This window comes from Pseudorca crassidens, chromosome 6, assembly GCF_039906515.1.
Source record: "Pseudorca crassidens isolate mPseCra1 chromosome 6, mPseCra1.hap1, whole genome shotgun sequence".
Taxonomy (NCBI): Eukaryota; Metazoa; Chordata; class Mammalia; order Artiodactyla; family Delphinidae; genus Pseudorca; species Pseudorca crassidens.
Window position 1 is genome coordinate 81045703 of NC_090301.1, and position 25397 is coordinate 81071099.

At 44.6% G+C, this 25397-nt stretch overlaps 1 protein-coding gene across 2 annotated transcripts in view; it reads right to left on the bottom strand.

Moving 5' to 3' along the window:
- Positions 1–25397, bottom strand: part of KIF5C (kinesin family member 5C) — a 167541-nt gene that overhangs the window by 78076 nt on the left and 64068 nt on the right. For both annotated transcript variants that reach the window (XM_067741992.1, XM_067741993.1), the window contains exons 3-10: positions 24638–24711; positions 17783–17887; positions 12514–12562; positions 12191–12246; positions 11218–11305; positions 6516–6640; positions 3755–3859; positions 3236–3384 (exon numbers count right to left, since the gene is read on the bottom strand). In XM_067741992.1, coding sequence (XP_067598093.1) covers positions 3236–3384; positions 3755–3859; positions 6516–6640; positions 11218–11305; positions 12191–12246; positions 12514–12562; positions 17783–17887; positions 24638–24711 — 751 coding nt within the window. The remainder of the gene's footprint in view (positions 1–3235; positions 3385–3754; positions 3860–6515; positions 6641–11217; positions 11306–12190; positions 12247–12513; positions 12563–17782; positions 17888–24637; positions 24712–25397) is intronic.

Here is a 25397-nt window from a genome sequence, read left to right on the forward strand (position 1 = left end):
GACTTACTTCAGTCTGTATGACAGTCTCTAGGTCCATCCACCTCACTACAAATAACTCAGTTTCGTTTCTTTTATTGTATATATGTGCCACATCTTTTTTCTTTCTTTTTTTTTTTTGTTGCGGTACACGGGCCTCTCACTGCTGTGGCCTCTCCCGTTGCGGAGCACAGGCTCCGGACGTGCAGGCTCAGCGGCCATGGCTCACGGACCTAGCCACTCCGCGGCATGTGGGGTCTTCCCGGACCGGGGCACGAACCCGTGTCCCCTGCATCGGCAGGCGGACTCTCAACCGCTGCGCCACTAGGGAAGCCCTGTGCCACATCTTTTTGATCCATTCATCTGTCGATGGACACTTAGGTTGCTTCCATGTCCTGCCTATTGTAAATAGAGCTGCAGTGAACATTGTGGTACACGTCTCTTTTTGAATTATGGTTTTCTCAGGGTATATGCCCAGTAGTGGGATTGCTGGGTTGTATGGTAGTTCTATTTTTAGTTTTTTAAGGAATCTGTTCTCCATAGTGGCTGTATCAGTTTACATTCCCACCAACAGTGCAAGAGGGTTCCCTTTCTCCACACCCTCTCTAGCATTTGTTGTTTGTAGATTTTTTGATGATGGCCATTCTGACCGGTGTGAGGTGATACCTCACTGTACTTTTGATTTGCATTGCTCTAATGGTTAGTGATGTTGAGCATCCTTTCATGTGTTTGTTGGCCATCTGTGTATCTTCTTTGGAGAAATGTCTATTTAGGTCTTCTTCAGCAGGATTTCTTTAATCATTCATTCCAGAACTTTAATTCTACTCCTACTTCATTCAGTCCTGATCCTTATATTACACCCATATCCTTGTACATTATGTCACGTTCAGTCCAGTCCCATACATGACCATGACCTTCCCAAGCCTGTTGAACGATGGAGGAAAGGGGGGACTTGCAATCACTGGACACCTTATTCTGTGCCAGCCCTTGTGCTACGTAAAAACTGAAGCAACTCATTTAAGCCTCCCAATAATTATCAGAAGTAGGTGTTATTATATTTCTTCATATAGGCAAGGAGATTCAGGCTCCAAGAGAAGGAAATGAGAGAAAAAAATGGGTGAGAAGCAGAGCTTAGCTTCAAAGCTGGAGTAACTGACCCCAGAGGGCTGTGCTCATCAAGGTCCCTGATCAAGCAGCCCACATGGAAGAGGCTGTGGGTCAAATGATATGGTCTCGGTCCTATAACATCCCGCACATTTAGTTATTTACTGGCTGTGTGGTCTCAGGGGCAGGATGGCTTGGAGCCAAAGCCTCAATTTCATCCTCTGCACAAAGGGGAAAGATGCCTACCTGACAGAATTTCTATGAGGATTTTGACATGCCTGGCACACACTAGTTCCTTTAAAAAAGTGCTAGTGGGTTTCCCTGGTGGCGCAGTGGTTGAGGGTCCGCCTGCAGATGCAGGGGACACGGGTTCGTGCCCCGGTCCGGGAAGATCCCACATGCCGCGGAGCAGCTGGGCCTGTGAGCCATGGCCGCCGAGCCTGCGCATCCGGAGCCTGTGATCCGCAACGGGAGAGGCCACAGCAGTGAGAGGCCCGTGTACCGCAAAAACAAGAAACGAACAGAAAAAGAAACCAGGAGAGATGGGGCAGGCAGGATGATCCCCACAGTCCTCCACGTTTCCCATAAACAGATACAGGTTTATAGGTATTCTGTGACCCTTAAGAAAAAGTAGGTGTTATCCTACTGCAATCCATTGACCTAAGCATTGTGCTAATCAAGGAAGTGATCTGAGAGGAAGTAAAGGACCCAAATCCAATTTAAAAGATATATTAGTTCTACAACCATTCTGTGTAATTATTATTTATTTAGACATCCCACAGGTGCCATGACTGGGTAATTCTATGTTCTGTTGAGGGTTCAGGAAATGAGTGGGGTTTAATGCAGTTTAAACAAGCCGTAACAATCTCCCATTCAGAATGCCGACCACCATCTGGCCTTTCGCTAGGCATCTTAAACGATTTCTCAGGCATAACCACACAACACACTCCCAGGAGGAAGGCGGAGGGAGTGCTCCGTGCATAAGGCAGCTGGAGCCCACAGAGAACTGGTAACTTGTCTAAAGATCACACAGTTGTTTGAAGGGAATGACAGCAGTAGAATCCACAACTCCCAACCTCAGGTTCAGGCTCAGCCCATTGAGCATGGAAGATGCTCAGATGGTCCCAAGCCACAGCACCCCAGCACTCTGGGAACTAGCACCTGAGGCAGCCCTGAAGGGAGGATGGGGCTCAACACCTGGAACTGACAGACCATGACTGAAGATCAAGAAAGGAAGGAATGAACTAATCCATACCCATGAATGTTGTTGTAGGATTACTTTTTTTTTTTTTTTTTTTGCGTTATGCGGGCCTCTCACCGCTGTGGCCTCTCCTGTTGCAGAGTACAGGCTCCGGACGCGCGGCTCAGCGGCCATGGCTCACGGGCCCAGCCGCTCCGCGGCGTGTGGGATCTTCCCGGACCGGGGCACGAACCCGTGTCCCCGGCATCAGCAGGCGGACTCTCAACCACTGCGCCACCAGGGAAGCCCTGCTGTAGGATTACTGACTGTCCTTGCTGCCTACCTCGTAAAATTCTCAGACATCTAGGAAATCTCCTTCGGACATTTTTGAAGGTGAGAAGAGGGTGGCCACCCTCCCCTTTCCTCAGCATACATGCTGCATCTCCTACCCCCAGGGTAAGTATCAGTATTTCTTCTCCCCACCCTTTTATATTTATGCAACTACTCTACAATCACCTAAGTTTCAGTTATTCTATCAAGCAAATTTGCAATGGATCCCAAATATGGAAGTACTTACTGGTAGTAGTGGTACCACTAATCATACTACCAAGACTGGCAGTTACCAGTCGAGTTATATACCCTTGAAATTCTGTGAACCTGAGAGACTTAACTGCATGACGAACAAAAGTAACACTCCACGGAATAACCAACAATCACATCTATAATAAGTTTGAGTTGTTTTTTTCAACATCATACCTTTGATAGGCATATTCCTACCCATTATTTTAAAACATACTTGTTCCTTTGGCCTCAATCAATGATGTCTCAAGTTTACAGGTCACCTCCTAGATGCAATTTACTAAACAGCCTGCTTGCTTCCCTACTCTGTTCCCTCTCTGACCCTAGCCCCTTGCTGCTCACTCCTGACACCTAAGACCCAGCTCAGAGCATAGGTTACTGAGAGGCCACGCCCACCTTTGTCCAAACATTAGCGTTGACTTGGTCTCAGCTTCATTGAACACCGAGGGAGAACAGCAAATAACGATGGTGGTTCTACAGTTCCCGCCCAGAGAGTCCTGAAGAATCCGAGTCATCTTGCTGTCCCGGTATGGCACGTGTGTTTTCTATTTAGGAAAAGAAAACATAGTGGCTGTTACAGCCCATTCAAAGAGAAAATACAGAGGCAAGCCAGTGAGTGATGGGAGCTGGGCTTAGAAACATGTGAAATAAAAACCTGTTGCCTGGTCTTTGGATTTTGCCAAAGTTTAGAATGCCCATTCTGGGACCACCCGGGTCATATGAAATTAGCATCACCATTCACACATTTTAATGGGTTAGATTTCCCAGCAAGCAGGGCATCCACAGCCAGGATTCCCCCTGTCCCTTTCTGAACAAAAACAAATGAATCTCTGGGGTGTGTGGCAAAGAGAGTACACGAACTCAAAAGGTGACTTCTCATAATATCATTGAATAGATGGGGACAGGATCACTTACTGTCCCTTCTGCCAAGGCAGAGATCACGTTTCCAAGAGCAGACAAAGACTTATTGATATTTTTAGCTTCGTCGAGAACAGCTCCCTCGGCACCAGTTTTGCTGACCTACCAGAGAGAAGAGAAAACAGTGAGCTGCACAGGACAGCAAAAGCACAGAGGAGAAAATTCCAATTCACAGGACGGCAAGCGGGGAGGAAGGGACTGACGTGAATCCTCCTGGAATGCAGGGGAAAATAAAGGTAAGTAAGAATCATGGTGATAAAACCTTCCCTTGCACCTGAGGCTGGGGATCTGTTCTCTCTTATTGTCATTTTCCTCTCAACTAGGTTTTACGGGGAACACCTGAGATGCCTCAAGTGTAGAGCTGCGGATGCTTCCCAGGGGACATTTGTCCAGGGACACCAGGCTCCAAAAGTGCTGTCGCTACAGAAAGGCTGGGGTCCTGCGAGACTGAACCACAGTCTACATGCCCAGGAAGCATTAAGAGAAAACACGGTCCCAGCCACAATGAATGCACTATTGGGAAAGCGTAGATTACAAGCTCCAACTTCAAGCAAAGGACAAGAAGTGGTAGGGATGGTTATCCGGACTCTCTGCTCCTTCCCTACTTATTCCCATAGCAAGAAAAAAAAAGGAACAATCATCCAAAAGGAAAAATACTCGACAAGACATGTAAGGCAAGAAAATGTACATTACATAGTGAATTTGTCTTTTTTCCTCTGCAGTTAGAGGGACCATGCACCATTCCTCCTCGGCTGTGTTATTACTGGTAATTTCCTATTTACAGCATTTGCTCTAGGTAGAAAGCAGTTCACAGATGCTAGAAAAAAGGGAACTCAACATGATTCATAGCTCTGCTGACTGGACAAACGACACGGCGGGGAGCGGCTGCGCTCTGAAGAAAGAAAGAAAAGCAGGGAAATGATTTTAAACTGTGCGAAGATGGATTTCAATTCTGTATAAAGGAGAAACTCCCAACGATAGAGATGAATGCATGTCCAAGGGGAGATTTTTTCCCAAAGAAAAATTCAAAGATTTCTCTGGAAATCATGTGTGGGTCCCCTGCTTACAGATGAAGAAATCACAGAGCTGCTGTGTCACAAGTATTAATAGTAATAGTCTATTCACAAGGTGTTGTTTAAGGTGCTTTCACACTTGAGCATCTTAGCTCCACGAAATATGCGAGACAAGTACAATCACCTTCCTTTCACAGACAAGAAAATTTTGAGCTCCAGGGATGTCAAATTGCCCACCCAAGGGAAGAACACCATTTAAGAAAGACAGGACTAAGACCCAGAGCTCTGTTCTACTAGATCACACTGCTACATTCATGCAGACACATCTAGAGCAAGCAAAACAGATGTTAGCACAGGAAATGACGTGCAGGACCACAACTTTAAAATGCCTCATAAATATCATAAGTAATAACCACTGACACTGTGCAGGCCTCCACTCTCAACTGCCTGCATTAAGCACTTTTCAGCTGCGTTTAGGCCTTACGTACTCATCTCTGTGCTCTAAAGGGAAAGGGGGCAAGCTTGGGAAGAGGGAAGGGGTCACTGGGAGCTTTGTCTGGACCCATACAACAGGTGCGGCAGCAAAGCAGATGCTAGTTGCTAATGGCCGGTCTGGAAGTGAGCAATGCTGCTCTCTACTCCCGTTCTGGTGGGCATCTGTTTAAAGTTACAAGCCTGGACCAGTTCGATTTTCGACTGCCAACTAGGAGGATACGTGTGATCTGCTCAAGGCTGAACAAACGCGGACAGGAGGACAATCCAAGTAGCCATTACTCACACGGATGTTAGTGGCCATAACTTGGCGTCCAGCAACTCAGTGGTGGGAGCAGTAAGTGGGGATCAATGACACAGTCTGGGAGACTGACTGACAGGAGACTGACTGACAGTCTGGGAGACTGTCCCCTAATGGGGACAGTTAGCACGACATCAGAGATGAGGGAGGCCACATGGTATTGTGCAGAGAGACTTGCTCTGTGATGCTGTCCGAGGTGGGCAGTGCCCCCAGCCGGGGTGTGGCAGCAGGAGCCTCCGGTGGTGCTACGGAAGTGAGGCTGGGAGGGCAGAGGGGAGTTTCTGGGAAGCCTATTCGGTCTGGAGTATGGCCTCAGCCAGTGCCTGGGAGAGCATGGAAAGGGTACAGATGCCAAAAGAAAATCCTCACAAAATCAGAGAAGGGTCAGGGCTTGTGGCTAAAACACTGGCTCCAGACCCCGTAGACTGAAGGGAGTGAGGCTGCCCACACAGAACACGGTCAGTTCATGCCTCCTGCAGAGAGAAGCCGGGAAGGCAGGGAGAGCCCCACTTTCCAGATCTTCTATCAGCAAACAAAACTGCAGAGGCAGGCCTGCCACATTCCAGCGTCAAAGCCCCTTCCTGGCCTATTTGAATCTGTTAAAACACAGAGATCTTTCCTGTTCTCAGAAGTTCACGTCCCTCCACCATTTGTGCCGCTGCCTTTGCCAGGCTAAGTTCACACCAACACTCGCCTCATGTCATCATCAGGGTCTATTAGGCATAAATCAGGTTGGCATTCAAAACACCTCCTGTGACATGAATAGGGGACTTCAGGACCAGAAAAGAAAGAGCAGAGAAATGAAGGTTAAATTTAATAACATCTTAGCACAACATCAGAAACTTTAAAAGCTCTTTAAAACCAGGGAATAGAAAGACATACAAATTATCCCATTGCACACTGAAGCCAATAATGGGGAAACTGTGGATAATACAAATAAAGAACCAATTACCTTTTCGCTCCCAGCCAAATCAACTAGATAAAGCTTCCCACTGAGTTTTTTTTCAGTCTCTACATTCTCTTGTTTAATATTAATCAGGAAGATACTGTGACTTCTAGAGCTGTGTTCATTCATGTCTGAAAAGGAAAACAGTTTACTGCTCTACAAAGAACATATAAATTTAGGTAGCAAGCATCTCAATAAAAAACACAACAAATCATGCCTAATAGCTCCGTTTTTTGTAAGTCCACTCAATTTAAAAAATCACCTGAGACCATTTCTCCTGCAAAACAACGCCCACTCTAGAAATGAAAGATTTAAAATATTTTCACGTGGCAAAGAAATTAATCTAAAAATCGTGGTCAGTGGTTTAAGAAAACAGAGTCTTGAGCTCTGCCTAAAGCTGCCATCCTCCAACACCCCAATCCAGCCTACCTCTCTCCTTGAAGAGCTCAAGTCTTCCTCCCCTGCCCCATTTTAAGTCCCTCAGCCTTTATCATTCTGATGTATTCCATCTTCTTCATGTGTGTAAGCCTTGCCTTATCAGTGATATCATAAGCTTTCTTAAGGAAGAATTATGACTTTCTTAAGGAAGGATCAAGACATACATTTCTTCTATAACCCATGCTAGGCATATAGAAGGTCTCAAAGATGAAATATGCTTCATTAGGACCAAGTACCAAAAATAAAAATCTTCTTGGACCCCGGTCTTTGCTCACCAGGCAGGCAGAGACCCCAGTGACTGTTTTACTCAACCCCACTAGCAATTATTTCTCAAAACTATCTAACCAGATTATGTGGGAAAAAACCCTAAAAGATTCCACAAAAATGTTAGAACTAGTGAATTTGGCAAAGTTGCAGAATACAAATGCAATACATAAAAATCAGTTGCATTGGGCTTCCCTGGTGGCGCAGTGGTTGAGAGTCCGCCTGCCGATGCAGGGGACACGGGTTTGTGCCCTGGTCCGGGAAGATCCCGCATGCCGCGGAGCGGCTGGGCCCGTGAGCCATGGCTGCTGAGCCTGCGCGTCCGGAGCCTGTGCTCCGCAACGGGAGAGGGCACAACAGTGAGAGGCCCGTGTACCGCAAAAAAAGAAAAAAAAAAATCAGTTCCATTATATATAATAATGAACAATCCAAAAAGGAAATTAAGAAAACAATTCCATTTAAAATTAGAACAAAAAGAATAAGATACTTAGGAATAAACTTAACCAAGGAAGTGAGAGGCATACACTGAAAACTATAAAATATTGCTAAAAGAAATTAAAGAATACACAAATAAATGGAAAGATAATCCTTGTTCTTGGAAAGACTTAATATTATTAAGATGTCCATACTACCAACAGATTCAATGCCATCTCTATCAAAATCACAATGATGTTTTTTGCAGAAATAGAAAAGTCCATCTTAAAATTCAGATGAATCTCAAAGGTCCCTGAATAGCCAAAACAATCCTTAAAAAGAGTAGAGTTTAAGGTCTCACACTTGCTGATTTCAAAACTTACTACAAAGCTATGGTAATCAAAACAGTGTGGTATTGTCATAAAGGTAGACATATAGACCAATGAAATAGACAGCCTACAAATAAACCCTCACATAATATGGTCAAATAATTTTCAACACGAGTGTCAAGAGTGACCATTCAATGGGGAAAGCACAGTCTCTTCACCAAATTGAAAACTGGATATCCACGTGCAAAAACGAAGTTGGACTCTTCCTTTAAGTCATATACAAAAGTTAACTCAAAAAGGACCAAAGACCTAAATGTAAAAACTAAAACTATAATACCTTAGAAGAAAACATAGGGGAAAAGGTTCATGACACGAGATTTGGCAACGATTTCTTGGATATGACACCAAAAAAACACAAGCAACAACAGCAACAAAAAAGATAAATTTAACTTCATCAAAATTAAAAACTTTTGGGCTTCCCTGATGGCACAGTGGTTGAGAGTCCGCCTGCCGATGCAGGGGACATGGGTTCGTGCTCTGGTCCAGGAGGATCCCACATGCCGCAGAGCGGCTGGGCCCGTGAGCCATGGCCGCTGAGCCTGTGCGTCCGAAGCCTGTGCTCCACTAGGGGAGAGGCCACAACAGTGAGAGGCCTGTGTACCGCAAAAAAAATAAATTAATTAAAAAAAAATAAAAACTTTTGTGTGTGAAAGGACACTATCAACAGTGAAAAGGTAACCCACAGAATAGAAAATATTTGTACATCATATATCAGATAAGGGATTGAGATCCAGAATATATAAAGAACTCCTACAAATAAACAACAGTAAAAAGTCAAACAACCCAATTTAAAAAAAATGGGCCAAGGATTTGAATAGCACTTCTACAAAGAAGATGCACAAACGGCCAATAAGCATATGAAAAAATGTTAAACATCACTAATCCTTAGGGAAATGCAAATCAAAATCTCAATGAGATAGCACTTCACACCCATTAGGATGATGATTAAAAAGAAAAAAAAAACCCCAGAAAATAAGAAGTGTTGGCAAGGATATGGAGATATTAAAACTCTTGCACACTGTTGGTGGGAATATAAAATGGTGCACCTGCTATAGAAAACAGTATGGCTGTTCCTTAAAAAATTAAAAGGAGAATTACCGTATGATCCAGCAATTCTACTTCTGGGTATTTACCCAAAAGAACTGAAAGCAAGAACTTGAACAGATATTTATAAATACTTCCATGTTCATAGCAACATCACTCACAATAGCCAAAAGGTAGAAGCAACACAATGTCTATCTGTGGATGAATGGAAAACAAAATGTGGTCTATGCATACAATGGAATGCTATTCAGCCTTAAAAAGGAAGGAAATTCTGACACATGCTACATGGATGAATCTTGAGGACATTATGCTGAGTGAAACATGCACGTCACAAAAGGACTTATTTCATTCCACTTATATGAAGTACCTAGAGTTGGCAAATTCACTGAGACAGGAAGTAGGGTGGTGGTTACCAGGAGTTGGGAGGAGGGAGTATGGAGGGTTATTATTCAATGGATATGGAGTTTCACTTTGGGATAATTAAAAATTCTGGGAAAAAAATTCTGGAAATAGGAAGTGGTGATGGTTGTAAATATTGTGAATGTACTTAATGCCACTAAATTGTACACTTAAAAGTGGTTAAAATGGTAAATTTTATGTTATGCATAATGTAACAAAATAAAAAAAACAACTTACCAGAATGATAAGAAAAATAGTAATGTTCTGGACCAACAGTTCTGAACCAGGGGGCCAAGAAGGACTGTCAGGTATGTCATGAATAATTCATAACTAACAATAACTTAAGAAACAGTGAAAAACTTCTTTACAAATGAGAGATGCTATTAGTATAAGAATATCAGTCTTACATTCTTTCCTATATGCGTATAAGCAGAAGAGAAAGAAGTAGAGCTTAACCTACACTGTATACACGTCTAGGCTCACCTATGAAACTTGCCATGTATAGGAATATCATCTGATACATTTGTGGGGGTAGGGAAACAGTTGAGAATTACAGTTCTGGATCAAAGGATCATAGCACCAGTCAACCAAGCACAGCTTGAATCTCTTCTACACAATGCGGGTAACTCACTACCTCTCCAGGTAGGCTTTACTTGGGGCAGCATTAAGGACTAGAGTTCTTCTTGTGATAGGTTAAAATCTGCCTCCATGTAGCTTCAACAATTCTGGGTGGTCTACTCATTCAGATCAAACAAAGCAAGCTGACTCTCTTTCTTAATGTCAGCACCTTGAAGATATTATGAAGAATATGTTAAGAAACACTGCATTGCCCATATGCCCTCCCCAGATATTTTTCTCTCTTCAAAGCTAGAAATCCTTCAGGGACTTCCCTGGTGGTCCAGTGGCTAAGACTCCGTGCTCCCATTGCAGGGGGCCTGGGTTCGATCCCTGGTCAGGGAACTAGATCCTGAGTGCCGCAACTGAGAGCCTGCATGCCGCAACTAAAAGATCTCACCTGCCACAACTAAGACCCGGCACAGCCAAGTAAATAAATATTTAAAAAAAAAAAGTTAGAAATCCTTCATTCTTTCAAGTCCTCTTCACATGAACTCACTCTCATCTGTGCACATCTCATCTGAATAAGACAGACAGCCCCCATCTTTTCATGGAAACTCTGCTGCTCTAACCACCACCTGACCTGCTTCCCTGAGACAGGCCGAGGAAGGCATCGCAAGGTAAACCAGCTGACCTGACTATGTTTGTTACCAACAAGGCATCACAAAGTTTACAGTCAAGCTCCCGTTCCTCCATGTCTTTCTTTTCCTTGTTTACAAAGTGCAGAAATCTAACATGGTTTCTTTCCATGCGTGTGACTGGCCTATAGAATCTGTTGGTTTGGATTTTTTTAAACAATAACATAGTTAAAATAAATGAACTTAGAAGCTTACTTTCTTCCCCCTTTAGTTGGTTGGTTGGTTGTTTACCCCAGTTTTCAGGCTTAGGCTGTTACCAGGGCCCAGTCAGTGAGTGTCACCCGACATTTCCAACAGGCCCCTGGACAGCAGGAGGCGCTGTTTCCCAGGACCTGCCCAGGCCTGCTGGTATTGCTTACAACCCTGTGTTCTGAGTGCCTGTCACTGCTTTACAACCGCCTTCCCCTGCATTATTCCACTTGGACCTCATTACCCCCACCCAACCTGGTTGGTAGGCAGACATTTGTGTCCTAAGTTAGAGGGGAGGGAACACCACCCCAGGCTTACTCGTTACAGCCACGTGGCGGTTTGCTTTGCCTTCATCTATCACGTCCATGACCTCCTCGGGGCTTGACACAAACCGCTCGGTGCACCCCTGCAAGACAGCCAGATCAGGTTGGTCATGGAAAAACTGAAAAGCAACATGACTTTGAAACAGCTAAACATTTTCCCACTTCTCTTCTAGAGCTGCCAATCCAGAGAAAGGCTGCACTGTCGACCCAACAACTTTTCCTCCTCGCCTAGGGCTTGCAAGTGTACATTAAAAAGAAGTCTGGGGCTTCCCTGGTGGCGCAGTGTTTGAGAGTCTGCCTGCCGATGCAGGGGACACGCGTTCGTGCCCCGGTCCGGGAGGATCCCACATGCCGCGGAGCGGCTGGGCCCGTGAGCCATGGCCGCTGAGCCTGCACGTCCTGTGCTCCGCAACGGGAGAGGCCACAACAGTGAGAGGCCCACGTACCGCAAAAAAAAAAAAAAGTCCGAGCAAACGCTAGGAAACCCAGAAGTAAACCACAAAATAAATGCCAGACTTTAGGTACATATCCATAATCATCAGCAGTGGAGACAGAAAATAAAGAAGGAAACCAATGACGGAAAAAGAAATGGATGAAATCTTGCTTTGCCTTTCAATCTAGCCACCAACTTTAATTAGATACTGAAGTTGTAGACATAGTGCTATGACAGGTTTCTCCTAAGTGCAAAGTATGAACAACCGTACTCAATACCAAAGCCTCTTTAAAGGTGAATAATGTTCAGTTCTCCAGTTCTTACCTCATGTGATTTGACATCTGTGATAAACTTACATAGAAACAACTGAAGAAATTAAAAGTCCGTTTTTTTAACCAGATGAATATTAAATATAAGGAACATGATTAAATATCTATATGCAGTTTATAAGGTAATATTCTGGGCATCTTATGTAATAATTATGACAGTGACTGGAGGGAAATCAATTGCATCATCAATCAAGTTTTCCTCATACCTTTACGTACGGGACTCTGTTTTTATCTTCATGAACAGCCAAGTTTGTCTTGGATACTACAGAGATGATAATGATGACATGCAAAGAAGAAAACAAAAGTTAAAGACCCTGTATTGGAGAAAAAATAGAAATTGTTACAGAAGACAGGTAAATCTAATCACTTTGCAATGACTCAAGTTAAAGCTTTGGCTGAGAATAAGCAGATAGCCTGAAGGCAACAGAACATCTCTATAAATTCCTTAAGCAGAAGTGCTGTACATCATGCCAACCTTTCTGGACTTCAGTTACAGAACAAATAAAAGACAAGAATTCGGGTTACTCACCATCGAGTAAGTCCCTGATTTTGTCCAGGTAGATTTCAAAATAGGAAACCTGATTAAAAACAAATTGATTTTGAAACAGAAATGCCACCCTGTATTTCAAAAACATCATTATTAGAACTCGTAAAAGCTTTTTGTTATGCCACGAAGAGTGAGAAGAGCTCTACAAAGTGAAGATTCAGAGTCTAGAGGGCGGAGCCCCAGCCCACTCCCCTGGCCTCCTATTTCCTGCTTGTCAGCTTGCTCTACAAGTCCCTGCTCAATGGGCCACTCTCCATCCCCACATCAGAGTTGCCTTCACTTCCAGTCAGGTGTTATTTACATCCTGTGCTAGACAGCCTTATAGGAGAACTCTACCTTTTCACCTTAGATGAGCACCAAGCAAACTTCTGGGTATGACAACAGCTAGAACAGAACATGTCCTTTGCAAGTAACTGTCAAAGATCAGTAGACCTCACCTCAGGCATGACATTAACAGCCGCTTCAGACCAGGGAGGGAGCATGTTCCAAACATTCACATGAAGAAGGTGGGGAGGGGGATAAGGGCAGTTTGCTTGGAACTACAGAACAGTAACAGGGAGAGAGCTGGTGATAGTGGACAGCTCTGGGGAGTCCAGGAAGGATCTGAACAAAATGCAATTTAATGAAACACAACTAGACTGTGAGAGGGAAAGGACGCCTTCCAATTAGTTATTCTCAAACTTCAGTCCCAGCACTGCCTATATCAGCATCTCCCATAGCGTCTGTTTAAATTGCCCTGAACCCTCCTGCAATCCTCCTGAATCAGAATCTCCAATAAGATTTAGGAATCGGCTTCTAAACTCCCCAGGTGATTCTTATCTTATCTCAGGCTGATATCTGAGAACAACTTTAACTGGATACGTGACCTTGGAGATTTAATGCACAAGTAACCAAGACCCTAGACCTCAATGTTCCCATCTGTCAAATGAAGCCATTCGACGTGATGATATCAAAATTCCCTCTAGGATTCTGTACTGTCTACACTTGCCTTCTGCAGACCAGATCAACTGTCCTCTCCTTCAAGTTCATGGATTTTTTTTTTTTTTTGAAATCTAAACAGAGGATTGAGCCAAAAAGGTGTTTTAAAAGTTGAAAAGTAGTTGTAAAGTTGGGATGTAACTCTACCTGTGAAATCTCACCCCTACGTCCCAGCTCTGGACCAGTCCTGCCTCGAGGCAGGGGAAAGTGAACACTCCCTAACCAGCACTAGTCCCAACCCAGCTCAGCCCTGGTTCATTATCTTTTGTCCCTGTCTCAGCCTGGAACCTCCTGATGCCTCGTTTCTCTGAGACCTGGGGTCCTGGCTTCAAACCCTGGAATCTGTAGCTGAGCGTCCTCTCCCTAACAACCTCTGACTGCTTGAATGTCTGTCAAACAGCCCTGTCACTGACCCTCTCTGTCATAGATACAACTACCTGACCTTTGAAAGACCTACTGCTCTGGAAACCTCTCCCTGTGGCTGGAATCCTAGGGTCTGCTTGGCCTCTAACCTTAGACATTTCTAACCCAGCCCTTCTGCAGCCCACTCAACCCTGGTTCCAACCCATTCTATGTATTTCAGAATTGTCTGGTCTTCATTAAGACTTTTCTGTTATCTTTGAGATCTTAAGCTTGTGCCCTTATTTCCATAGGTTACAGAGAAAATTAATGACATCCAAAGACTGGTTGTGAACTAGATATTAGGAAATCTGGCAATTAGAATCTTGTTCATTTAATATAAGTAGAAAGAGAATCCTGATTTATTAGTTTCTTTTTACCATAGCAGATAGTGGCTGCTTTGGGGTGGGGGGTTGAATTTTTTTATTTTTGTCACCTCAAGTACTTTGTAAAACCAGATGGAAGAAAAATAAATAATCATTGTTTGGCACTAGGAGAAAGCATGTTCAGAAATAATGTTTAAAACCTCTGTGAGACCGGTCAGAATGGCCATCATCAAACAATCTACAAACAATAAATGCTGGAGAGGGTGTGGAGAAAAGGGAACCCTCTTGCACTGTTGGTGGGAATGTAAATTGATACAGCCACTATAGAGAACAGTATGGAGGTTCCTTAAAAATCTAAAAATAGAGCCACCATATAACCCAGCAATCCCACTCCCGGGGCATATACCCTGAGAAAACCATAGTTCAAAGAGTCATGTACCACAGTGTTCATTGCAGCACTATTTACAATAGCCAGGACATGGAAGCAACCTAAGTGTCCATCGACAGATGAATGGATAAAGAAGATGTGGCACATATATACAATGGAATATTACTCAGCCATAAAAAGGAATGAAATTGAGTTATTTGTATTGAGGTGGATGGACCTAGAGATTGTCATACAGAGAGAAGTAAGTCAGAAAGAGAAAAACAAATACTGTGTGCTAACACATATATATGGAACCTTAAAAAAAAAATGGTTATGAAGAACCTAAGGGCAGGACAGGAATAAAGACGCAGACATAGAGAATGGACCTGAGAACACGGCAGGGCGGTGGGAGGCGGGGCAGCACAGGGGGAAGGGCAGGGGAAAGGGTAAGCTGGGACGAAGTGAGAGAGTGGCATGGACATATATACACTACCAAACGTAAAACAGATAGCTAGTGGGAAGCAGCCGCATAGCACAGGGAGATCAGCTCGGTGCTTTGAGACCACCTAGAGGGGTGGGATAGGGAGGGTGGGAGGGAGGTTCAAGAAGGAGGGGATGTGGGGATATATGTATATGTATAGCTGATTCACTTTGTTATACAGCAGAAACTAACACAACATTGTAAAGCAATTAAACTCCAATAAAGATGTAAAAATAAATAAATAAATAAAACCTCTGTGGGACTCACTTTAAGGAAGAGATTTTCAATATTGCCTTAATCAAGCCTCTTTTTCTTGATTAAGCCTGTCACTACTCAGTTCAAAATAAGAAGCAGTCAATAACGAACCTGCTCATTTAGAATTATTATTTGTGAAATAAGACAGCCTAACTACAAATGCAGGACAGGAAGCTGGACTGTAAAATTCAGCCCTAGACGTGAGTGTTCTTCCTCCTCTCCTTCCCCTTCATGCTGGGGCTATTTTTATCTTAAGATTCTAATATGAGACCTTATTTTGAGGGCGATAATTGGTTTAACATCTTACTCCAGGATTATCCCATAAGAGCCCTATAGTGGTTTAAGGTATTTAAATGCAAACAGCCTTAAAGATGCACTAAGCTCCCAAATCTTGATCCCATCAAAGCACCAAGTGTCTGTACCCTCAGATATAAAAAACTCTAGCAAGGAGGAGAAGCTGGCTTCAGCCAACAAAAGGAGCTGTAAAGAAAAAGATTTGCCGGATGTACTTTATAATTGGGCAAACAGTTTCTGACTTGTTTAAATATAATTTGGGGAAGGTACACAGCAGGAATAAGTAGAGGTGGAAATTTAATATAATGGAATAGGTACTGCATGTGGGGTTGGTCAGATCAAGAATCTAAATCTCAACTCTGGGGCTTCCCTGGTGGCGCAGTGGTTAAGAAACCGCCTGCCAGTGCAGGGGACACGGGTTCAAGCCCTGGTCCGGGAAGATCCCACATGCCACAGAGCAACTCAGCCCACGTGCCACAACTACTGAGCCTGCGCTCTAGAGCCCGCGTGCCACAACTACTGAAGCCCGTGCGCTTAGAGCCCGTGCTCTGCAACAAGAGAAGCCACTGCAGTGAGAAGCCCGCGCACCCCAACGAAGAGTAGCTCCCGCTCACCACAACTAGAGACAGCCCGCGCGTAGCAACGAAGACCCAACGCAGCCAAAAATAAATAAATTAATTAAGTCAATAAATCTCAACTCTGCCGAGGACTTGATATGTCACTCTGGCCATCTGGCTCTATATTCATGAACTTCAGTTTCTCACCTCTAAAATGATGGGCCTAGGCACCTGGGTCCCAGCCTTCAAGGATGAGCAGCCTCTTGGTTGATCTGCTCACCTCCAAGTCTGCTAACTGCCCCTTTCTCCTCCACCTCCTTGTCAACCCCGTCCCCAGTCACTGTGGCAGGGACCCTATCAGCCACGTGCATCCTGGACACAGCTGATCGGAGCTGGGGGCAGGGGGTACCTACTGGAGGCTGGGCCAATGGGCCCCTCCCCAGGGGAATGATGAATTGGAAATAAGGGAATGTAGAGCAGCAGCTGCCATGCACCCTCTTTCCCATACACAGAAAAGAGAAAGATGGTCTGGAACAAGGGAAAGAAATTAAGCAAGAGGGTGGGGATTAAAGAAATTAAGAAACGTGGGGACTGTGATGGAGATGGAGTTACTTTTGGGGGTAATGAAAATGTTCTGGAAGTAAATAGTGATCATGGTTGTACAATTTTGAAGATATCCTAAAAACCATCAAACTGTACACTTTAAAAAGGTTAAATTTATGGTATATCGCAATTTTTTTTAAGTTAAAAAAAAAAAGGAAAAGCAGAGCCTGGATTTCTTACTTCTCCACAACTCCCCGCCCCCATGCCTGCTGTCAGATTCTGTATCTTATAACAACTTCCTCTATTTGCTTAAACAAGTAGCTTTCAGTCACTTGCAAACAAAGGCGTTCCAATGAATATACCCCTTCTACCAAATGTTATGAATTCACAGCTATAGTTGAGAGTAGAAATCTCTCTTTCAATTCAAATTTAAGCCAGAACGTAGGTTTGAAAAACAAAAACAAGGAGGAAAAGAATTCCCTTTCCTAACATTTCTCAGAAAGCGCTCCTCAAGATACTAGTCTGTCATCCTCCAAGGAGGGTAAAGTATGTCCACAGTCAAATAAGATAGGAAATATAATACAGTACACGTCCACTTTGCAGAGCTGCATTACACGTTAGCATATTTAAGCTTGGGGTAAGTTTAACATTGTTCAACAAAGCATTTTCCCAGCTAATTTGACCACATACGCCTTTTCCATTGCAGCCCACTGAGTAATAATATGAGGGATTGTATTCCATGGAACACACTTTGGGAAATGCTGTCCTCACCCAATCATGGACACAGGCCAGTCAGATCTACAGAAATCCACAGGGTAAAGGGTAGAATTCAGACAACTACCAAGATGATTCCATCCTAAAAAGGGCTTTGACTTTATCTCAGTATTTCCTCAGTATTAGCCTGAGTCATTAACTAATAAATATGGTTCTGCTGATCACAGGGATGTCATTTAAATTAGATAAAATCTTCTATGTATACATAAAAGAGAAAAGCAAAGAAACACGATCTGGGACTCAGTTTCTTCTCTTGGGACCCAATAATAGCACTTACCTTGATGTGGAACTCCAGGTTCTCGTCCATGGAATAGATGTGGTCAAAGATGTCATGTGCAATCCTTGGGATGATGCCCATGAGTTGAGGGTCGTGTAGCTTCCCCTAGTGAGTGAAAAAGACAAACACAGGGAGCTAAAGAATGCTGGGCGACATGTGAGAGGGAGAGAAGGGACCGAACCTGGGCTTCTTAAACAGGACTCTGTGGAACAGGGAGCACCACGCAGGACTGCCTGCTCCCTAGGAGATCTACCCGACCTGCCAACAGACCGACCGTTAGCGGGGTAACTCAACCAGGCAGGGGAGAGCATGTCCTGCTGGCCTTGAAGGCCCCCAATATCCCCTTGTGCTGTCACTGCGGGCAGCAGATCAGTGTGTATGTGGGTGAGCGTGTGGGTAGGAAGGAGGGAAAGGGAGAAAGAATGAGGTTACGTGTGTGACTGTAACATACTAAATGTGGGCTGTGTTTCGGAAATTTTACAAACTGACCAGAACCTGCAAATCCAAGTTAATCTGCCTTAATGAAATCACCTTGCGAGCTGATAGATAACAGTTTCATTCACGTCATCGTTGCTCAAAAATTTCTAAGAAACTTATTCTGGAAATATCTTCAGTAGCACTTGACACACCAATCAAGAAAATCCATTTTATCGATTTCTTTTTAAAATCTGTAATTCCCAGCCCAAACTGTTCCAAATAAGTTTTGACTGTTTCTAATACATAAATCTGCTTACAAAATATTCTCTTATTCTTTCCTGGCCTTTTTCCACTTCTATTCATTTTACCTAAGGTGTGGATGGATAGGTGAACGTTTCTGTTATTTGGACTATCACTAAATCCATTTTCAAGATCCAGAATTTGCCACCTCTGAAGAGTTTCAAAAAGAGACAGCATAGGACCTGAAAGCAATTCCTAAAGAAGATTTCTAGAAGTGTTTCAAGCAACAGGCTTAGCAAGGACCTCGGTGCACACCTCCCAGAGAGCCTTCTTCATGCCCACACCAAAGGAACACTGAAAAGTTCTATCACGGGTTAAACAACCCGTCGGCAGACAAACACACGTCTAAAGGGATTGCCAGCAACTGTCTTCCCAGAGAATCACACATGCCTTTGAGAAGTTCTAAAACTCTAGGAAGAAACGGAACTGGAAGCAAAGCCAGTCTGCTCTTTAGTTTTCCAGGGATGCTCAACAGCCTTTACAACTTTGACGCATACATCTTTGTTCAAAATCTGCCCAATACCTGCAAGATCTGCTTTGTCTTCCTCAATGAAGTCCTCTCTTTCTTTCAGAGGTTCACTGCCTGGTGCTTCTCTAACAAGATGACTTCCGAGCCAACATCTGAGTTACCAAAAGCAAGAAGTTGCATGAACCCTGGCACTGACTACAGGCCACAAAGCACTTTCCATTATGAGTCCTCCTTCACGCACCTGATTCCCGACCTTCTACTCTGTTCAAAGCAAGAGAAAAGCCGAATTCAGACACATCTGGCCTCTGGCTCTTACTCGGAAAACAGGTACTCTTCTGGAATGCCCCATCTGCTAAGGACCCTAAATCATTTGATGTGTTTCTACACTCCCTAAAGGCAGGGTGGCCAGTGCATATGTATTTCCTCCCACTGCTTATGATACTTGGTATAGTATCTACTACATAGAAATTACTGTAGAATTTAAATTAAACAGGGCTTCCCTGGTGGCACAGTGGTTGAGAGTCTGCCTGCCAATGCAGGGGACACGGGTTCGTGCCCTGGTCCGGGAGGATCCCACATGCCGTGGAGCAGCTAGGCCCGTGAGCCATGGCCGCTGAGCCTGCGCGTCCGGAGCCTGTGCTCCGCAACGGGAGAGGCCACAACAGTGAGAGGCCCGCGTATCGCAAAACAAATAAAAAAATAAATAAATAATAACTTAAACAGTATATATAATGTACTTAGTGACAATAAATGTTATTATTCAGCTCATGATACATTTTCTCAAGAAGTTGCTGGGGTTTACTTGACTTGAAGAGTCTGAAAACATATATATTAATGGTTTGGGGTGGAAACATATCTAATGAAAACAAAACCAAATCACTGGCTTTGTTTTATGATGGCCTTTTGTTTTATGTTTTATGATGGTCTCCTGGACCATCATTAAACATGTAACAAATCAAATATTGGACCCCACCTGCTCTGGACTATAGAATTTGCTGGCAGAAATGGTACCTACAGTGAAAACACAGTCAAATGCGACACCACTGGGCCAATCTGACTCAAGAGGGTCCAAAGAGTGCCCTCCACGCTGCCACCCAGAGCTCTTTAATAATTCATCATAATCCTTTAGCTTCTCTTCAGTGGCCCACAGCCAAAGAAGAATGATCAATAATCCAAAAATCATTTATAACTGACTCAAATCTGTTTCCCTAGATGCTTTCCCTTTCAACGATTTATCTTCCAATTGATTCTGGGTGCACACAAGTATCGACAACCCTTGTTTGCCTTTGGCAGGGTAAGAATCAAAGCAGAGCCAGGATGAGTCTGGATACTTCCTGTTTTGTTGCCCTGAAGACCCAACAAGGAGCAACAAGACCCAACAAGACAAGGAGCACACGTTCATTTGGAGAACACCTAATAATACCCCCATCCCCACAGTGACAGAGGGATGTCCAAGTCTACCACAGGTTTAGGGACTGGGATGCTTGCTCTAGCTCATAAACCCAGGAGTGGTGAGGGACTATACTCAGTAAACTGAGGTTGCCCAAACAATCTGTGTGTGTGTGTGTGTGTGTGTGTGTGTGTGTGTGGTTAATGTACATGGTGTGTAGTGTGTGTGTGCTGTTCACATACATAGTGTGGGTGTGTGGTATGTGTGGTGTGTGTTGTGTGATGTGGATGTGTGTCATGTGGGTGTGTGTAGTGCTGACTTCTGTGGTGGTGATGTATGTAGTTTGGGTGTGCTGTGGCTGTGTGTTCATGTAGTGTGTGTATCTGCAGTATATGTGGTGTGTGCAGTGTGTGGGTGTGAGTGGCATGTGGATGTGTGTGCAGGGCTATCGATGTGTGGTGGGTGTGTGGCATGGAGGGGTGTGGGGTATGTGCGTGGTGAGGACGGATGTGTGTGGTGTGTGTATGAGACAGAGAGGTGTTCCAGAAAGGTCTTCACTGCATCTATGTTGACTGCTTTGCAAATGAAATGCACATGTACACATACAATAAACAGTCACCTCAGGCAATAAAAGGTGGTCAGGAGGCAAAGAGCTATAGAAACTCAGAACAGAAAAGTCCCTTCCAGCTGGGGTGATATGGATGGCTTCCTTGAGAGACACCAAATCCTGAGGGATGAGTAAGATTAAGGACGGACAAAGAGGATGTGGGCAGAGGAGAGGAGATGGGAGTAACAGAACAAAGGTAGGAACTGAGAGAACAACGACAAGTTTAGTCGGCTGGAGCATCAGGGATGGACTCGAGGGGAATGTCCCACTCCGTCTTCTCGTTTCTCCCAGAAAGCAAAAAGAAGAGACATTTTAATGCTTGCATCCTGTATAATCCTCTTCAAAAACTTTTCCCACTTCTGAAGGTGGCCTTCTCGGAGCACACGTGAAAGCATAAAGCAGACCCAGGCCACTGGCCACAGAACAAGACTCCCTTTGTTCCAGCCCCAGTGGCCGTCTCAGCCTCCCAAGCAGGACAGTTTCCTGAAACACTTAAGATGGGAGAGCAGGGGGCCTGTCAGCGCGAGAGCACCAACGCACTCAGACAGGCTCATTAAAAATCACTTGGCAACTCCTCGCAGCAGAGCAGCCCACACCCTTCCAGGGCCTCCAGGTGTCCCTTTGGGCAGAAGGAAAAACATTGCGTGTCTCCATCCATCTAAATCCGTGTGCAGAAGAGGGCCACAAAGTGAGGCATGGGGCCGAGAGAAGCCCTTCCCAGCCTCCCGCGCTGAACGAAGGCCCAGCCCTCTCTTCCCCGGGCAGCCGGCACCCAGGGACCTCTCTTCCAACCCTCCCCTGAGCGCTGCCCGCCAGAGCCCAGCCAGGGCCCAGTGCACCAAGGGTCCTATGGAGCTTGGCACCAACACTGCCAAGTATTTCCTCTTTGCACTGAAAATCCGCCTGAAATGCGCCATTTTCGGAAGCTAATCTTCCCAATTTTATGTCGGCTCATCTGTTTGTTCCCCTCAGGAGAAGGTATGGAATCACCACTGGATGTCAGACCCAAAATGGAGGGGATTAAAATGAAAAACAGCTTTTAAATGTGACACTTTCTGTCCATTCAGGGAGTTAACAGCCCCTTGCAAAAGCCTTTAAAGGATCACAATGTGTAATGCTGAATACATAAAATCCTCCTTTCAGATGGTGAGAGCCCTGCAGGGTTTTTCTAAATTTAATTGCATTCCAGGATCTTGGGTTTCCTGGTCTCCTACAGCCTCTGGATTTCAGCTTCGGGTTCCTCCTTTCCTCTGTTTTCCTCTAAAATATCCCCTACCTTTTCTCCGACCTAAAATCACCCAACAGAAAGAGCCAGATGAAGTGTGTGTAGGGGGTGAGAAGGTGCTAGAAAAGGACCCACAGCCACCCCTCTCCTTCCTCCTGTGGGCCTAAGCATGTGATCCTTCAAAGTCACGATAAAGAAAAGCAGCTCATTACCAGCAACCTTTTAAAACTGGCAAGGATGGAAAGGAGACAGAATTCAGGCAACTGTTAGAGTGGCCCGCACAGGATCCCATTCCCTTTAGGTCCCGTGGCTCCCTCTGGACCCACAGCACTGCTCCAGGAGTTGCGTGGCTGACACCGTGAGTCACAGAGGGCTGGCGATGCCCTCATTTAATAAGACCTCTCCAATTTTAGTGTGAAAGAGCTGGCATACCTCTTTGCCATCTCCTCACACCCACCTACCCCTGCCATACACACAAAACACAAACTAAGGTTTTACTCTGGGGACAGGTCTCTCCTTTGATAGTTTACAGTTTAAATTTCTGACATTTAGCAAACACCTTGTATTTCCCAAAGACGAATTAATCCCAAAGGTTAAAAGGTCACTCATAGAGGCGTTTTTGTAAGATGTGGGGGGATTTTAAATATGGCATTTTTTGTATTGTATATTGTTTGGTAACTTTCCAAAGAACTAAGGAATGATTCCCTCATGAGAAGCCATCTCTTAATCAATCAATCAATCTCTCTCTCTCTCTCTCTCATGCCTTATGAACCATGAAGAAGGTTCTGTCCATGGTTACTGGAGTGGGTGGAACTTAGGAAATGTATGCCACTGAGGCTTTTCTAGCACCTAGAAGGTTAAGGGTCTGGGGCCCAGGAGGAGAGACAGGCGAGGGGCCAGAGCCGGAGAGTGGGGACGGCCGTGCCTGTACCACCATTTCCAAGGAGTACTGCAGTAGGATGTGAGATGCAGAGGAGACGGAAAGGCTCAGGTGTCAGGAAACAGTCCTGCTCCATCTAGAAAAGGTGGCAAATAAACCTCGTGCTTCCTTTAATCCGTACAATCTCTGAACCACTCTGTCTCCAGCAAAATGGGGGGGAAGCGAGTCAACACAACAGGAATGAGATCCCCAGAGGCACACCCCACACTTGAAATCGGTGTGAGCAGAACATCAGAGCCCTGAGGATTTTAGCCTCGAGCCTTTGAAATCTCTTCTTCAATAGCAATGATTCATAAGCTAAACCGATGCTGCAGCAGCGTCTCGGTGACATTCCCAAGAGGGGACAGTAAATGAAAAACATAAGCTTGAAGGATTAAGGATTCATCTTACCCTGCTGCTTGTAAGCTGAATTCCCCAAACTTCCTCTGTGTAGTTTCTTATAATAACTGCTCTTCACCTCGCCTCACCTGTCAGGTGGGCCCAGCCTTTAGAAGAATTATCCAGCCCCAAAGACCACACAGGAGTCCGATCCATGGCAAAAAGCAGGAAAAGAAGAGGTAAAGGGGACCAATTTTGTCTGCAGGCGTGCCTCATCTGGAAGACAGCCTGGAGCCACAGAGCTCCAGGGCTAACAGTTAGAGCTGGTGTCACACCCTCAAGAGCACAGAGAGGCCAGGTGTGTAAGTCTGCGGGGAAGGATGCTGAACACTTGCTCACAATGTGCGTGGAGGGCCCAGCCCCACCAACGTGGGTCAGCCAGGGCCACCATGAGGCTATCATTTTCACAAATACTTTATCGAAGCCTTCCTAGGTGACCACCATGGTCCCACACAATAGCAATGTAAGTAAAAAGGTGAACAAGACATTGAAGAGCACTGCTCCAGTGAAGCTTACACTTTATATTATGGTGAAATTTCACCCAGAGTTGCTAGATCTTCAGCATTTTCAACCAAAGTTGGACACTTAGAATTATTTGAAACCATCCCATTTTAAACACTGCCTGCAATTAAAAACAAACCAAAAACAAAAAACACTGTGCAGGTCAAACAAAAATATGTCTGTGGGCTGCATTTGGTCCACAAGCCAACTTCTCTCAACCTCTGACCTACCATTTTTCATTTATTCAGAAGAGACTCACCTCCCCAGAGGCCCTTCTTAGACTAAATGATTTTCACAGCAGACTTTCTCAGTAAGATTGGGGCGGCAGTCCACAGGGATATTCACACCACTGTTTAGATTATCGATGATTATTTTAAATAGAATTTATTATTCCTATTTTGACAGAGCTATCAACAAAGGATTTTCTAAAATACTGAACTCCTGAGATTTTATTACTCAACAATATTTTTAAAACTCCTCAAAGACACAAAAAATTGTGACACGAACATAACCATCCCTTAACCATCTACTGCCCAGTCAAAAAGCCGCATGCACCTCGCATTTTGCTGGAAGCACCACTTCCGTTCAGTCATCTCAGAGACGACATAACAGCACGCTGCAACCTTACCTCCATGGTGTGCGTTTTTCCTGATGATGTCTGTCCATACGCAAAAATTGTCCCATTATAACCCTCAAGGACATCTGTGAGCAAGAAAAAAAATTAAAATTAACTCATTACTTTGATTGCATGCTAGTGCTGGTTGCCTGTTTTTAAAATTGCATTTTCCAAATGGCCCACCTCATTTTTCACACAAATGATATATTTCAACTCCATGTGCATTTTAAGTAGAATTGTGAGATAAAAGCAGGAACGAGGGCCTCCACTTCTCCACAAAATAAAAAGAAATGGACTCACATGTCTACAGAATATATTAATGAAGAAGGAGGCAGACACACTTTCTCCTGGTAACATCAAAATCGAAACAGGTATCGAGCAGTGTATTTTCTTTTTAGTAGAAAGGTATTTGAGTTTTCTTCTCCACGTTGATCTCTTGAGATCAGTTGAGGTGGGAAAAAAAAACCCAAAACGTTATCGTGCCCTGAGTGTCTGGAGTGAGGTGTAGAATAGGATTTCTCTCCTGCAGATCTGATTTGGGTCGGTTTAAACCCTGGCCCCGGCAGGCTCCTTGGGGAGGTGTCTTGAGAAGGCCGTGCTAAGCCCCTTCAGAGCAGAGCTACTCCACAGCTGGGGGGACAGGGTCCCACTCTATAAGCTGAGACACACGGTGACAATCCGATCAGCCCGGAAACCAACTGGGCCCTGACTCGAATTTAGGGCCTCTGTTTTTTCAGTGACTGTGCTAGCGAGATGACCCTGGCCCAAGAGC